The 15,043-nt window shown below is 41.0% G+C and overlaps 1 protein-coding gene across 3 annotated transcripts in view; it reads left to right on the plus strand.

Annotated features, from left to right (window-relative positions):
- The window catches only part of baz2bb (bromodomain adjacent to zinc finger domain, 2Bb), a 46,129-nt gene that overhangs the window by 15,769 nt on the left and 15,317 nt on the right, over positions 1-15,043 (plus strand). For all 3 annotated transcript variants that reach the window (XM_079666077.1, XM_079666079.1, XM_079666078.1), the window contains exons 3-15: positions 6,059-6,220; positions 7,647-7,832; positions 8,236-8,367; positions 8,528-8,712; positions 8,861-9,067; positions 9,346-9,635; positions 9,758-9,905; positions 10,514-11,090; positions 11,254-11,541; positions 12,182-12,242; positions 13,734-13,842; positions 14,047-14,148; positions 14,629-14,839. In XM_079666077.1, coding sequence (XP_079522203.1) covers positions 6,061-6,220; positions 7,647-7,832; positions 8,236-8,367; positions 8,528-8,712; positions 8,861-9,067; positions 9,346-9,635; positions 9,758-9,905; positions 10,514-11,090; positions 11,254-11,541; positions 12,182-12,242; positions 13,734-13,842; positions 14,047-14,148; positions 14,629-14,839 — 2,656 coding nt within the window. In that variant the 5' untranslated portion in view covers positions 6,059-6,060. The remainder of the gene's footprint in view (positions 1-6,058; positions 6,221-7,646; positions 7,833-8,235; positions 8,368-8,527; positions 8,713-8,860; positions 9,068-9,345; positions 9,636-9,757; positions 9,906-10,513; positions 11,091-11,253; positions 11,542-12,181; positions 12,243-13,733; positions 13,843-14,046; positions 14,149-14,628; positions 14,840-15,043) is intronic.

A 15,043-nucleotide genomic window follows, 5' to 3' on the forward strand; every position in this document is an offset into this window, starting at 1 on the left:
TTCTCTCCAGTTCATTCTAATCATTGTTATGAAAGTGTGCAAGAATCCTACACCAGCAACACTAGAAATACCTTTATTTATTAAACAATGGAACATCAGCATGGACATCATCTTTGGTCCAAAAAGATGCTTTCAGCAATGGGGACCAGTAATGCAGGAGTAAACAAGGAGGCTTTGTTGGATGGTTGTAATGTGTGGTGGTGATAATAATGTGTACGTGTGATTATCTGTAAGTATCTGCTTGCCTTGCCGCGTCCTTCATTGCTAATACAAGGAAACTGGCTGCGTGTAAAGCCATTACCAGGTATACCATAGCTCTCAGTTATGGTTCATTTATATAATTTATGCCACGTATATTGAGTGTGGCATTCTATTGGAAAATATACTGCTATAGCAACGCATTAACAATGAAAATGACATTCAGGGGATTCCATTCCCCCTGTACCACCTGCATTTTCTCAGCCAACAACAACAGATTAATAGCAGCTGATTGGGATATGCATGAAATTACTTGTCCTTTTCACTCTCTCTACCCCCTCTCTTCCTCCTTCTCTGTATGTGTCTAATTAAAACTGGAGGCTGAGCTACACAATTTATGGCTAACGCTCGCTGCCGATGGGGCAGCAGTAGGCAGGAGCTCTAGGAATGTGTTCATGATGGATGTCAGTCTGTGCAGAACATGTGGGACTCCCACCCCCAGATCACTCCTCATGAAAATGATCCACATGCAAACGGCAAACTGTGCCAACACTACTGTGAAGGACAAATGCATTTCTTGAAACATTTGTCATACTGAAGCCTCACCCCATTCATCAGAGTCCATTTTCCTCCTTAACTACCAGCCTTTCCACTCACAATATTCCTGGTAGCTTTCAATACTTGTTTGAAGCGGTCGATGCAAACACAAATTCGTTTTTTGCCGTGAAGGTCTCCCTAAAAGATGGATGAGCCTGGAAGAATGATGATAACAGAATGCCTACGCTTTGTGTTGTGCTGGTAATTCTCAAGAGCCCAAAAATTATTATTATCCTGGCAGTACGAGCGCAGGTATGCTCTATGCGCGGCTATTGGCACATTTGCATAGGAGGTCAAAGATGTGATTACAATGATGCATAAAAGACTTTGGCTGAGATAGGTAAATCAGTGAATAGATGGTGTTTAAAAGTGTTTAGTAACACTAGGCTAGGCTTTGCTATTGATCACATTAGCTGACACTAGGACTGTATCAGTGTCATGGAGCATCCTATAGGCTCTACAGTCTCTGCCATCAGCCACCCAAAAGTAATAGTCAGTCGATCAGGTGCTCCATAGATATATTATTTACAACCAACATTCAGTAGATTCATCTGACCCTTTCCTCCTTGATGACAGCCATTCTTTACGTGCGCTCATGAACACAACCTCTGGAAAGCAGATGGTTTCTTTTTTCTCCCAGCATGCTCATAAAAAAAGGGGCCCTCGCTGCTGAGAACAAACATGAGATGAATGGTAAATCAGCCCTTGATGCAGAGTATTGATTGTTTAGTAATGCCATGTTTTCCTTTATAATCACTCTGCTCTGTTCTCATGACAGCATGCTTAGTGTACAGTACTTGAACGCCTTCGATCTAAAGCCGAGGTGTTCCTACAGTATGTGTAGGAACATCAAAAAATAAGGAAGACATTTAAGTATATAATGTTATAGAAAGCAGAGACACATGGATTTTCTGTTTTAGAATGCAATCATGTGCCTTTTAAAAAAAAATGATGTAGTCTCACCTTGTTAAATATCTGTTTCCTTTTACCTTTTTGCAGAAAGTTTGTTTTTCTAAAATTACTTCCATAGAAAAAAAAAAAGAAAATGTTATTCAAAGTGACATAAATCCCCTTCCGCGTCATCATTCAATGTAAAAGGCATTAGTTGGCCTTCAAACCCCCCCTTTTCCTCTCTGAGTAGTGCTGTGTGTTACTGCAGTGTTGTCTCTGATGCAGGTCAGTCTGCACTTCCCTTCCTCAGCTGGTGGGATGGGTGAGACAGAACACTTCATCACTTCCCAGGTAGTGAAGGTGTCAGGGCCAGGGACAATAACATGTCATGAGAAGACCTGGGCAGAATGAAGCACTGATGGAAACTCATAGCCCTACATCTATGACCATGGTACTCTAGTCTAACTGCGGGTGTACCATTCCACCTACTGTGTACTGCCACCTAACTAACTCCATTTTCTGTCGTTCGTGGACCATAAAAGCCTGCCCCACAGTGGGCTCTCATCCTGCACGTCTTGCGCGTACACAAATAGGATGGGGGCGGGGGGGGGGGGGGGGAGCCTTCACAAATAATTGACTCTAAGCTGGTCTGCTGGGTGACCTTAAAGAGAGAACGGCAAGTGGGTGAATGGCTTTTATAAATGTGCTTTAGTGATGTCATCCACTGGGAAGGTTTTAGTCCCTCTGCTTTTTACATCCTTCTATTTCCAACCAGCTAGAAAATCACTGAGGCCAGGCAGTGAGTGGCATTGCTATTTTTCCCATTGTAGCAGAAGGGATAGTTTAGTGGGATGATGGACACCAGCAGGGATTTGTGAGGCTTGGGAGTCTGAAGTTGGTTTAAAAACCATCATTTATAGAATCAATCAGAAAGATGTTCGTGTCTGAGGAGGACGGAGGAGGTGGATTTATCATTGTGATGTAATGCTAATTATTGGCCACCCAGCATGCATGGCAATTACAGTCAGAACCTGACATATTTTTAAAGACAATGAAATCTTCAGTCAGTTCATCACAGATCTCCAGAGAGCAGATTTTGAGTTGTGCATCTCTCTCTGTCTTAGACACTACCTGTTTCTCTTGCATCCATTAGCTGTAAAGACTCTGTGTTTGCAGTCAGAATACTGCTGATCCATGCTGATGACTCTGTTACTGGATTATCATTGTTAGCATCAGCCATCTGTTATTTTGCAAGAAGATAACATGGACAAGGAGGAACACAGAAAACAAATGCCTAAGTTACTCGTACCCAAAACATAATGTGTGGAAATATCCACAGATCCATCACACACACAAATACTTAACAGGAAAGAGTAAATACACAGATAGGAAATACATCCATTTACATTATGAGAAAGACTCTTTAGAAACAGCTAGCCTGTCTCCGTCAATACGTAATAAAATCTGTCTACCAGAACCATTTTAAAGCTCTCTAATTAACAATGTTGCCTCGTTTGTTAATCCTTTTGGTTAGACACAGTCTGCATGCTAGTGTGCACATTTTCTCTCAGAGCCAGGCTAGCTGTTACACCCCGGTTCCAGTCTTTATGATAAGTAGGTGGGCAACGATAAGTAGATTAAATGATAAACCATTAATTGACAAAATTATCAGCAGATTAAAATAATTCTTAATTAAAGACCTTATGAGCAAATCATAATTTCTGGAACGTCACATTATTAATTTAAGATAATACACCACTGAAAAACTAACTGAAAGCTTTCATTTGATATGATGCGTTTTAACAATAAGAGCCAGTTCAGCAAGGGACCAAATAAAAGAGGATGCTGGGCTTTTGTTTTAAAGAGGAGGTAAACACAGGTAATTGTAGACAATAGAAAAAAAGTTAAAAAAATTACACTTTGCCCACTTTATATGCATTAAGCCCTATGATTTATGTATAGCCATGTTTGTATCCGGTCCAACATTTTGGGTACAGGCTAGTTTTGCCTGTTAACATATATATATATATTTTTTCACCTAACTTTATTATACACGCCAGTTTGTGTACACAAAATGTCAAGAAAACGATTGCATTATAGCAATTTATACACAGAGAAATATAAAATCTACCATGAAAGAAATGTGAATCTGGGCCCAGAGACGAGGATTCAGGCTGAGATACTGCGTCATCACAACCCTTGCATAGTGTCTTGCTTTAATCATATTATTTGTTGGCGTATTTACAAAGTTATAAGCTTACAATAAAATGATTGATTGCATTTTTGCGCTTTGTCTCATTAGAATTTCATTCCGTTCTTTCCAGAGAAGCTGCGGCATGCTTCATATCTGTGAAATGATTCAATCAGTCATTTGTTCTGTAAATCCTATCTGTTGTTTCAGCCTATGCTATTAGCATATACATGCTTTTCTAAGAAGTGTATCCTGCTGTTTGGGATGTATGCACTATTTATCTTTACCTCACATGCTTACATTAGCTCGAGATGGTGTACATACATTCATTAAATACATTTGAAAGGGTAATGTAGATTATAAAACACCCAGATTTGCTCAATTCTGGTAATATCCGAATATCAGCTTTGTAAATGCTGTAAAACATTATCTCCCTATAGATCTGGTTTTTACATTAACAAAGGAAAGACAACCTTAAGCATTATACAGGTCTCATATTAATCTCATATTCAAACATTTAAATATGCAGTATTTTAAAGAAACAATTCTAGAAGACCATATCTGCACATAATGTTGTAAAATGAAGATGTCAATTAACATTAGGGCCTAAAAATGTAGTGTGCAGAATCCATTCGTGACACCATTTATGCTTTGATGCTTCCAAAATGATTGCCACTTTGTTAAATGTTTAATTCAATTAAAACCGATTCATACTGTAAGTGATTCACAGGAAAGGGTTTTTGAGTGGACCATTAGCATAGTGGACATCTTTGAATGACAGGTGAAGCGTGATGGTGCAATGTCAAATTGACACCAAATGTTTTATTTTTTCTCTGTCTTTTTTAATGTACCCTTATAAATATGAAAGCACCTTTGTTCTTTTTCTCTGCACAAAACCCCACTCACGCTACGGCAGGAATCAGTGGCCTTTCCAGCGAAGCATGGCTGCAGCTTTCATGTCATTTACGTCTCATCAGGGCTGTTCCTGGTGAGGGATGATACTTGATATTCAGACGCTAGCTTTGTCTCCTCAAATTAATCAGCTGCTGCTGTCTTTTCTTGTGCAGGGGAGAACCACCTGGGAGATCTAGAAAGTGTTGGTATAATGTTCAATACCATAACAAAGGCAGGCTGTAAAACACAATCTGGGAACGTAAGGAGGATTTTAGATGTGGGCTTTTGTGATCAGGGGGATGTGAAGTGGCATAAATAATGGAAAATCCAGGAAATGTGGGGCTGATTTTAAGGAGCACAGTAATACTCTCTCTGTGGCGTGATTTGGTCGATGGGCAGAACAACAGTGGTCTGAGAGTCATCAGAGTAAATGGCGCAGACTGTGATTACTGCTCTTGTTTGTTCATCCGTATGGACTTGATGTAAAGATTGTGGAAGGAGAAAGAAAATGTGTTCCTGGGACACTGAAGATAGGCTGCTTGCTTCATTAGACAGTTTTACATGAAAGGGCTGTGAAGCTCTTTGATATGACCAAGCCGTCACAGCACCTTGTGCACTTCACTGTTCTGCGTCTGTGTGTCTGTGCATGTGGTGGATTAGATGTGTTGTGGGTGTGAGAGTCTGTCACTTTAAACTATACAATCCTGCATATAAATGCAACTGAATCCCATTTTAAATCTTTACGTTGATTTGTATTATAATGAACTAAGAATAATTAAAGAAAAATCTTCAAATATCTACAAGGAAACTTCCAAATAACAAGAAATTCAGCGATAACACAGTATTCATTGATCTAGGGCTGTAACTAATTGTTGATTATTTCATTTTACAATTCATTGACTGACCATTTACTCAATAACAAGTTGGATGGTGACGTCTTGAAATTGAACAGAGAAATAAGCACATCATAAAATTAAAGAACCTCTCGGCAGCATAGGGATTTCTACTTTACTGTAAATATGTTTGAACGAAAAATAGTTTTCGGTTGATTGTTTAGTCGACAAATCATTTTGTCCCTAATCATACCATCCCCAAACAATACCTCTCAAAGTCATTAAAAAATACCAATAAATGATCAGCCTCAAAGGACTCGTACACATTGAGAAGTAATCCAGATGTGCGTCGGAGAGAAACTAAGTCTCAGTGGGGTGTGTGGCTTTTTTCGTTGTTGCTCCCCTTCTTTTCTCCTCATGCATCTCTAAGTGTTGGATGGATTGTGTTTGACAGATATGGAGTTTGGAGAGCGGCTGGCCTCCCCATCTTCAGCCCTGTCCTCCCTCCACATGGCCTCCTCTTCAGCCAGCTCCTCCCCTGCTCCACCCCAGACCCCCTCCACAAAGTTTAGCCCGGCCCCCAGCCCCGCGGGCAGCTCCCCCCTCACCAGCTGTGGTATGTACCCACTAATTAGATGTGCAAAAAAGCCTCAAAGTGAATCGTTAAGATTTCTTTTTTTTTTTGTTTCAAGTGGATATTTAGTATCATTCGGACTGATATTGAAGAAGGTTGATTTATTCTAGGTAGGTTCGTGTGCAAACTGCATTAGTAGTCACTCATAAAAAAAAAACAGAATTAAAGTCACAAGCTGTTAATGAATGTAAATGAATGCACCATTCCGACTGACTTTAAAATCAGTATGCACTTTATAACCACACTTCCACACATACTTTTAAAAGAAATATTCATTAAGAAGAAGCAAATCGATTTAGAGGAGACGTCCAAGTAGATTTTGTGGGAAACATTGAATTAAAATTGTGCAACAAAAGGGGGGCTTAAGTCACCCTCTCCCAGTCTTAACATGTTACAGACTATTTTGATAGGAATGGAAAGGCTGTTGAATTAATGACTCTCCACAATTAAAAGGCTTTGTACACCCTTGTGAATATCTTTTGACAACCTTTAGCTCCAGTTTATCCCGTGTGATTTGACATGTCTGTCAGCCTCACAGTGTGCATGCAGCCGCCAACATCCTCTTGTTTTCTCTGAATACTAATTGTGGTCAGAGCCATTATGCATCGAGAAGCGGTGATGCATAAGCTGTCAGATTACCCCTGACCACAAAATAATGTGCAAATTTACATACTGTGGTTTGTGATTATTTTTTTTTCCTTCATGATAAGATGCCCCAAAAAGTAGTGTTTTTTTTTGTCGTGCTTTCACAAAGGAGAACACATTAGAGACGTTCTCATAAATTATTCATTTTCATACCCCCACACCAAACGTGCACAGAAATGTCCTAGATCATTTAGTTTGGACTGAACACTAAATACTGAAAACACATTGGCACCTAGTCACATCGTTCCTATGATTATCGAGGAAATGGAGTACTTTCGAGAGATTTCTTATACCTTGTTGGGAATGATATCACAAACCAGCGATGGTAACACATAGGATTATACTCAAGCTTTCAACCTCTCGAAAGCTTTGTAATTGCTCCAACTGGGTGAGTGTATACTGTGTCTAAAAAATCATGGTTATTCAGCACTACACGTCTAATTCCATTTTGTCACCCAAGAAAAAGCATAACCTGGTTAGTTTAAATAATTGGTGATTGATGTCACAGTTCTAGTAGAGCAGGAGTATTTTCTATGAAGCCAACGCTAAAACATATGCAGACTCTTAGAACTATGAGGGCTCTCAAAGACTTTATTGCAATCTTAACAACAGTAAAACATTGTTTGTATATCTGCCCACTCATTCTGACATGCTTTTTGGACCTCTGGTCTTTGTAGATAGTGGAAATACCCAAATGATAGATATGTAAATCAATAGATTATATTTTAAGGAGTGTTTGAACTGTGTCCTTTTTGTTCTGCAGGAAATCTGCTCCGGGTCGCCGGAGAAGAGCGTTTAAGTATGTCTGGCAGCTCCAATGGTTTTCCTTTGGTTAGCCATCCGGCTTTCGGGCTCTTCGCGTCCAGTTCAGGTCGCTCTGAGTTCGGAGGCCTAGGAAGTCTGGGTTTGTCTGCCCTGGCTGCTCACTCACAGTTTGGTGCATTTCCAGGTAGGCAATACAATGAGGAAACTCCACAGCAACACTAATAAAAGATTGAGATATACATACTTTAATGTCAAAAAGGATCAAAGAAATTTTCGATGGTATCGGATTGCATGCTTTTAAACGTGATATCCTGACACTCAGCACAAAGCAAATGGAGGTTGAAGATAGCAGATGGTGTTTCAGAAGAATGCTACTCTTGAGAAACGGTTGCAGCTGTGAAGTGTCTGGTAGTAACTAGCCAAAAGAGAACAAATCATAGTCATTGGAATGCCCTCGTTACCAATGCAAAACGATAACTATACCCATAACTACTCGTTACTCTACTAAGTGATGTGTGCTGTTGACAGGTTGAACAGGTAGCTATTTGTGGCTAACTGTGGATTGTATTTTTGCTCCCCCACTCCAGACTGGTGGCGGCACTCTGAGACACAAACCATAGGACCAGCAGCCTTCTTTCCTCCTCTTCTGGGTCTGCATCCTGTATTTGCATCAGCCTTCAAAAGCCACAATCAAATTCTCTTGCAGTCACGTACCTCAGGTAAAAAAAAAATAATCTAGCTCCTGCAATGGGTCATACATAATATTTCAAAGTAATGCACTCTAAAATAAAAGATTCCATCAATTATGAGACCTATTGTCTTGCTTGTTCTCATGAATATCCATCCATCCAACAAAATGCACAATGTGTGTTTCTGTAGGCGTTAATGGAGCAGCGAATGGTAGAAGCGCATCTTCTCCAAGCGAAAACTCTGCTGGGAACAACAGTTCATTACCAACAAAGGGAAACTCGGGAAAAACTAAAGCCAACAATAGTCGGATTCAAAAGAGCAGCCAGGAGCTGGGCCAGCTGCAGCAGAAGATCACCCTGAAAACAAAAGACAAGGTTAACACTGTTTTTGCTCAAGCACTTGAGTACAATACGCTGCATGGAAACTCCCTAACTGTTCTGTTGTTCACCATCCCTTTGTTCCTGGCACCCTTTCTCTCTTTTAACTTGATTAAAAAAATGTGGACTTTTATTATGATTTTAGAAACTCAACAAAAGACCACTCGAGAGCTCCAGCATGAGTGGCAGCCAATCGGGATCATTGTCAGATTGCTCCTCCAGCGATGGTGAGGAGAGCAGCAGTGATCCCGACGACATGGAGGAAGAGGAGGATATTGATGAAGATGATCAGAGCAATGACAGTGAGGACTTTGATTCAGAAAAATACATTCAAGTTGAAAGAAAAGTCAAGGTGAGTAATAACATTTTGAAAAGCTTGACAAAGATTTTCCTTTTTTTTTGTTGCTTTTAGAAAAATGTGCGGTAATTCAATGGTGAATAATTAATTAGTCTAGGCTTTGTGTCTGACCATTTGCTCTCTATTCAGTAAATGTTAGTTGGATTGTTAGAAGCAGCCATGGTGGTGGGCGGCAGACTGGATGTATGTGCTAGCTGACAGAGCTGCCACTGTGAGGCTCTCCCAGTAGGAGCTGACATGACATGCTGTCTTTTCCTCATCCTCCTACTCAGCGGCTGACACAGAACATTTCTGAGGGTAAAAAGAAGAGACCTCACTCTGCTGATGGGGATCCAACTGGAGACAGACATGGTGACACTGTTCCCTTGACTTCCCCGTACCACCTGCAGTCCTCTCTTCAACCCGCTGGCCTGTCACAGTCTGCAGCGCTGTTCCTCCACAGCTCCAGGACTGCGGAGGAGGAAGGCCAGCAGCACATCAGCGTTATCCAAGCCACAGGGTTGGCAGGTGGCAACGGTCCCCTGGCACCATCCCACAGGGAGGCCTCACCTCTGCCCTCCAGGTCCTCACCCAACCTTCTCCCTCTCTAACTCACCTAAACACTTTTCTCTTACCTCATTTCCTTCGAAGCCTCTTGTCTCTTTGTGTCTCACCAAAGCCTCTCTCCATCTTTTCTTTACTCAGACCGCCAACTCTGTTATCTTCAAAGCCTCGACATAAACCTAGGTTTCTGATGCCCTCTCTGAATCATGCCCAGCTGCTTGATGGCACGAAGGAGAGCAGTGCAAACGTCCCAGATGAAAGACTGTTACAAAGTTTTAAATTAAAAACGGTGAGTTATTTTGTTATTCCCATTGCTGAGGTTATTTTTTATCAGAATCCTGCCTGAGGTTCAAAAAACAATTCACACACATTAAGGGCTTTTATTATACTACATGCAGTCCTACGAGAAGGGACAATGCATTTAGCTCTATTGGGAATACTTCATAAAATTGACAAGCAATTAGCTCTGTTACGCTTTGGGATGTTTGTTATCAGGAGAGGAGAAATCTGTCTCTTTTTAAAGGACTGCTTCATTTTTCATCTTTTTCAAAATAATGACAATAACAGTCTGTAACAAGAGTGTTTTAATTCATATGATGGTGGTACATTAAATACAGGCTTTCTTTTTGAATATGACAATGGCAACAAATACAAGATGACAGCTAGAGTCGCACAATGGCACCAAGCCAAATCATTTGAAAACATTTTCCACAGCAGCCTTTTTGTCTTTCCTGTGGTTGACAGGCATGAGACTGCTCTTCATTGTCCCTTCCTCTTATTGCACCTTACATTTCATCATTCACAGCCCACAGTAATGTAATGTGAGTGACAGTTTGTGTAATTACTTTCTCTTTCTTTCCCTTTGTTTCCCTTTTCTTTTACATTTTACTCGTGAAGTCCAATGATTCCATCAAGCAGGCATTGTCTCTGCAACCTAAGAGCCAGAACTCCTATAAACATCTCAAAAGTTCAGCCTCATCATCGCTGACTCAACATAAACATTCGTCGGATACGTTGAGCAGTCACTTAATGTCTCTCCCACACATCAATGACACCAATCTGTTCCTGAGCCACCACCTTAACGGAATGATCCACGGCGCAGTGCAAGATGCTCCTTTGGCCCTCATCACTAAACCCCGCAGCCAGAGCAGCACCCCCTGTAGCAAACCCCCACTAGTAGCCACCAGCCCTCCCTGTGCCATGCCCATCAACCTGAGCACCGGCAGCTCAGATTCAACCCCTAAATCTTCAGCCTCACCCGGCGGTGTTCGCAGACAGAGGAAGTCGAACACTCCCAAGTTCCTCCCAGGAAAGAGCCTCTCTAAAAGCAGCACTTCCTGTCCACCTGCAGACTTGGTCAGAAGCAGTGAGTCTGATATCCACAGCAGCAGCAGGGACTCGGACGACTCTTTAGGAAATGACTTTGATGATGATGAAGATGTTGAGGATGAAGATTCTGGCAGTAGCCTGTCAGGTAAGATTAAACGGACCTTTCCTTAATTGAATAAATGAATGCCATTGACAACATGTTATTGCAGACGTAAGATACTAGATGGGGTTTGGATGAGTAGAATGCTAATGAGGTTATAATTCTTGCCCTCTCTCTGTTTACTTGTGTCACGCTGGGATCCCTGCAGAGTCGGAGAGCAATCTTGATAGCGACTCTGATGGCTCCGAGGATGATGTGAAGGAGCGCGGCGAAACGGAAGCAGACAGCGATGCAGAGAGGACTCCCCTGAAACTCACCAAAGCGACCTTGTCTACTCACAAGTCCTCCTCGAAGCTCTCAGCAAACGGCAAACTGCTTAACCTGAAGATCGTCAAGCCTCCTAGCTTACCCAGTAGCCTTCTCACCTCCACCAGCTCAGGAGCACTGAGTAACCATGGCACTCCATCGTCATCCTACACGTTTCCCACACTGCCAGGTAACAGCGCTTCAGCTAACACTTTACTTGGATACTTAAATGTGTGATCCAGGCCTCAGGAAAGAAACTCACTCAGATAACAAAGTTAGATCATCAGTGAAGTCAGCATGGTATTTATTTTGCCAGCACTCACTTTGCTTATACAGATTATACAGCCATCAGTGGAAAAATAAAAAAAATCAACGTTCTTTCCATTACCAATACATGATCGTCTCAATAGTTCTAGGTTTAAGTAAGCTCTCTTGAAGAAATCTGATGCGTCTTCGTTTTGATGGTCCCCAGGTGCTTTTGCTTTAATAACTCAGACAAATGCTGACATATCTGATACTGGATGAGTCATGGAGAATAGTACGCTACCAACAGAGATTCTGCCATGCCTTAATGGAAACGTTTTGTTCTTCTATTTAATAGCACTTGAAGAGTCTTGTCTCTGTGATATGCCATGAATTACTTTGGCTGATCTTAATGAAACATTTAAAAGCACTTCTCTTATATGTCCAACAGGGTCTCCTTTTTGTGATAATGGCCCCCCTCCTTGTTTTGTGTTGTGGAAATATCTGTAAACTTGGCAGGTTTGTTGATTTGCTAAAGTCCCTCTGGAGGTGTGAAAAGCGCTGAGTCATTTCCCCTGTTTTTTTAGGATCAGGGAAAAGGAGGAGAGTAACGGATGAGAGAGTTCTGAGGATGCCTCTTGAGTTCGGGTGAGATATTGGTGCATGCACTTCATATTAAAAGGCAAACTTTAAGGTTTGACAGTCTGACCATGTTCCATTCGTCTTCACTGTTATACTTCCTGCAGTGTTTGTGTTTATGCAATTGGTGTTGTAGGAAAATGTCAGCTCACTGTGGGCTGACGAGTGACCTTTCCTCAAAGATTGCCTGCGGTCATCCTAACTTTGTGATCACCAATGTTTAACGTTATCATATCTCAGGCTCAGCCACATACAACAGACGGTGAATTTTAGAAACTTTATTTGAGATTAAGAAACATTTCATATGAAACAATCACGCCAGATTGAAAATGGAAAAAAAGCAAGTGCTGTTATCAAGGCACTAAAAGCACGATTTCTATCTGTGGTCTTGGCAGATCGACATATAAAAGTGGATAACTATGAAAATCAAACCAGGCAAGAATGCGCTAATCATGCTTTGACAATTTCCCCAGGGTAAATACTGTACATTTTACCTTTTTTAAAAGGCACCACTCGAGTTATTTATGTATGTATTTATTTATTTATTTATGTAACAACAGTGATGTCTTCACAAAGAGCTTAATATGAAAAGACCACAACAAAAAAAACCTTACCTCCCTTTTAGAGTCCTTAAACCTCGTCTTGAACAGTAGGCAGGAAATGAAATGAGGCCCAGCACTTCAGCATCAATGGGTTAATTGCATCCAGCCTCAACACAGACATGCAACATTTGCAGCTCCCTGCCCACAAATTGTGCAGCCTTGGATCAGAGCGCCTTTCATCTTCTAGGGATGTTTTTCATCAGTGTGTTTGCAGGAAACAGAGGCCATCAGACTGTATGTCAGCCCCTGCTCTGTGTGGGAGAACAGCCTGTACGTCCCGTGTGAAAGCCATGGCTGCTCTCCAGCGGAGCTCATGGGAACTGAGGGGTAGCCCGAGTTGGCGTCTGGCCATTTAGGAGTGTGATTGACGAAGGGTCAGAGGACGACAAGGCCACAGACGACTCCACTGTACAGACGGCATTTACATAGCTTATCTCCTTGCTTGCTGTTGTGACAACATTGACCCTACAATGTTATTAGAGGGAACTTATGTGAGAGAAACAAGCTTTAGTGGATGTATATAGATTGATGAGGATTGAATAAAGCTGCAGAGAGGATATAACAAATCAATTTGATTCAATTCAAGGCTTTATTGTCATGTGCACAGTAGCTACAGTGTAGATATGGCAATGAAAAACTGAAGTCACCGACACCTCCAACAGTGAAACATGAATATATATATAGGACATAACACAGATACAATAGTGCAAGAGAATGTTTTGATGTTCAAGTATATAAAAGCACACAACGAAATGTAAACAAACACTGAAGTATAAGGATAAAAAGATTTGGAGAGGAGCCAAAGACACGGCAGCCATCATCACCGGCGCCATCTTTCCATGTAAATGATACCATGTTCAGTTTGCTGTAGTTTTTTTTTTATGTTTTTGTTTCTCAGGTGGCAGAGAGAGACCAGAATCAGGACTGTGGCAGGTCGTCTGCAGGGAGAGGTGGCTTACTTTGCACCATGTGGGAAGAAGCTGCGTCAGTACCCTGATATAATGAAGGTAACTCTACTTTGTGTAGCTTCATTTCTTTGGTACATTGGCTAATAGATGTAAAGCCTTAAAGGTTTACACATTGCTCACTGCATTCTTTTAGCATTATGTAAATGCCCTCAGCTAAGACATGACGAAGTGTGTGGTGACTGACTGATTTAGATGGATCAAATGAAGTACTTTAATTAATATGTATTATTATTTTGTCTGCAGTACTTACTCCGGAATGGGATAACTGAAATCTCGCGGGATAATTTTAGCTTCAGTACAAAAATTAAAGTTGGTGACTTCTATGAAGCCAGAGAAGGACAAGAGGTAAATGTTGCTACTTCTTATTTGTGATTAAACACTGTAGGATGTCAACATGCATTATGACATTGTTTTACTTTTACATCTTAAATTATTCTCACATACATTTCAGTGTAATAGTTTTGCCATGTGTCCAATGTGCACGTTAAAGCTACTATTTGTTATTGATTTAACAGCCTAACAAATCCTGCACATCTTTGTTTTGAAAGCTAAAAAGAGATTAAACACTTTGATAAAATAGTTCATAAAATGACACGTGTTTTCAAAATATCTTTTAAGAAAGATTAGTTTGCGGGTATCCATACAGGAAAAGCACAACACATGCATTCTGAGGCATATTGTTTACTCCCTACACAGCTCTACTGGAGCTTTAAGTAGTTATGCTTCTATATACAAATCCATACATTAAATCAATAAGTAGATAAGCAATTTATTTCGTTTCTATATTTGTCCTAATCTGCCTGTCTTCTCCATCTGATGACCCAGGGTCTGCAGTGGTTCTTGCTGGCAGAGGAGGAGGTCGCTCCCAGTATCATAGCGATGGACGGGAGGCGCAGCCGCTGCCCTCAGTCTGAGCGACGGTCGCTAGGTGACGGCCCCGCAGCCAGGCAGTGGAAACCCTACCCTCTGAATGTTGGGGAAAATAACTTCCAAGATGTCAGTGATACAAAGCTGCTGCGTAAACTGGAGGCTCAAGGTCAGTTCACTTTTGGAGCGTCAGACACCTAGTCCAGTGGGAAATGAACCACTAAACACCATCAACTGCTGCCTATGTATTTTATCAGTTGTTTTGGCATTTATCTTTGTGGGATAATTGAATGATTGATGATTAAATTAAGACTTAATTATATTTCACGCTGGAAAATTTGAAAAAATATATATAATAGAAAATAATGAATGT

Source organism: Notothenia rossii (assembly GCF_949606895.1).
Source record: "Notothenia rossii genome assembly, chromosome: 2".
NCBI classification, from domain to species: Eukaryota; Metazoa; Chordata; class Actinopteri; order Perciformes; family Nototheniidae; genus Notothenia; species Notothenia rossii.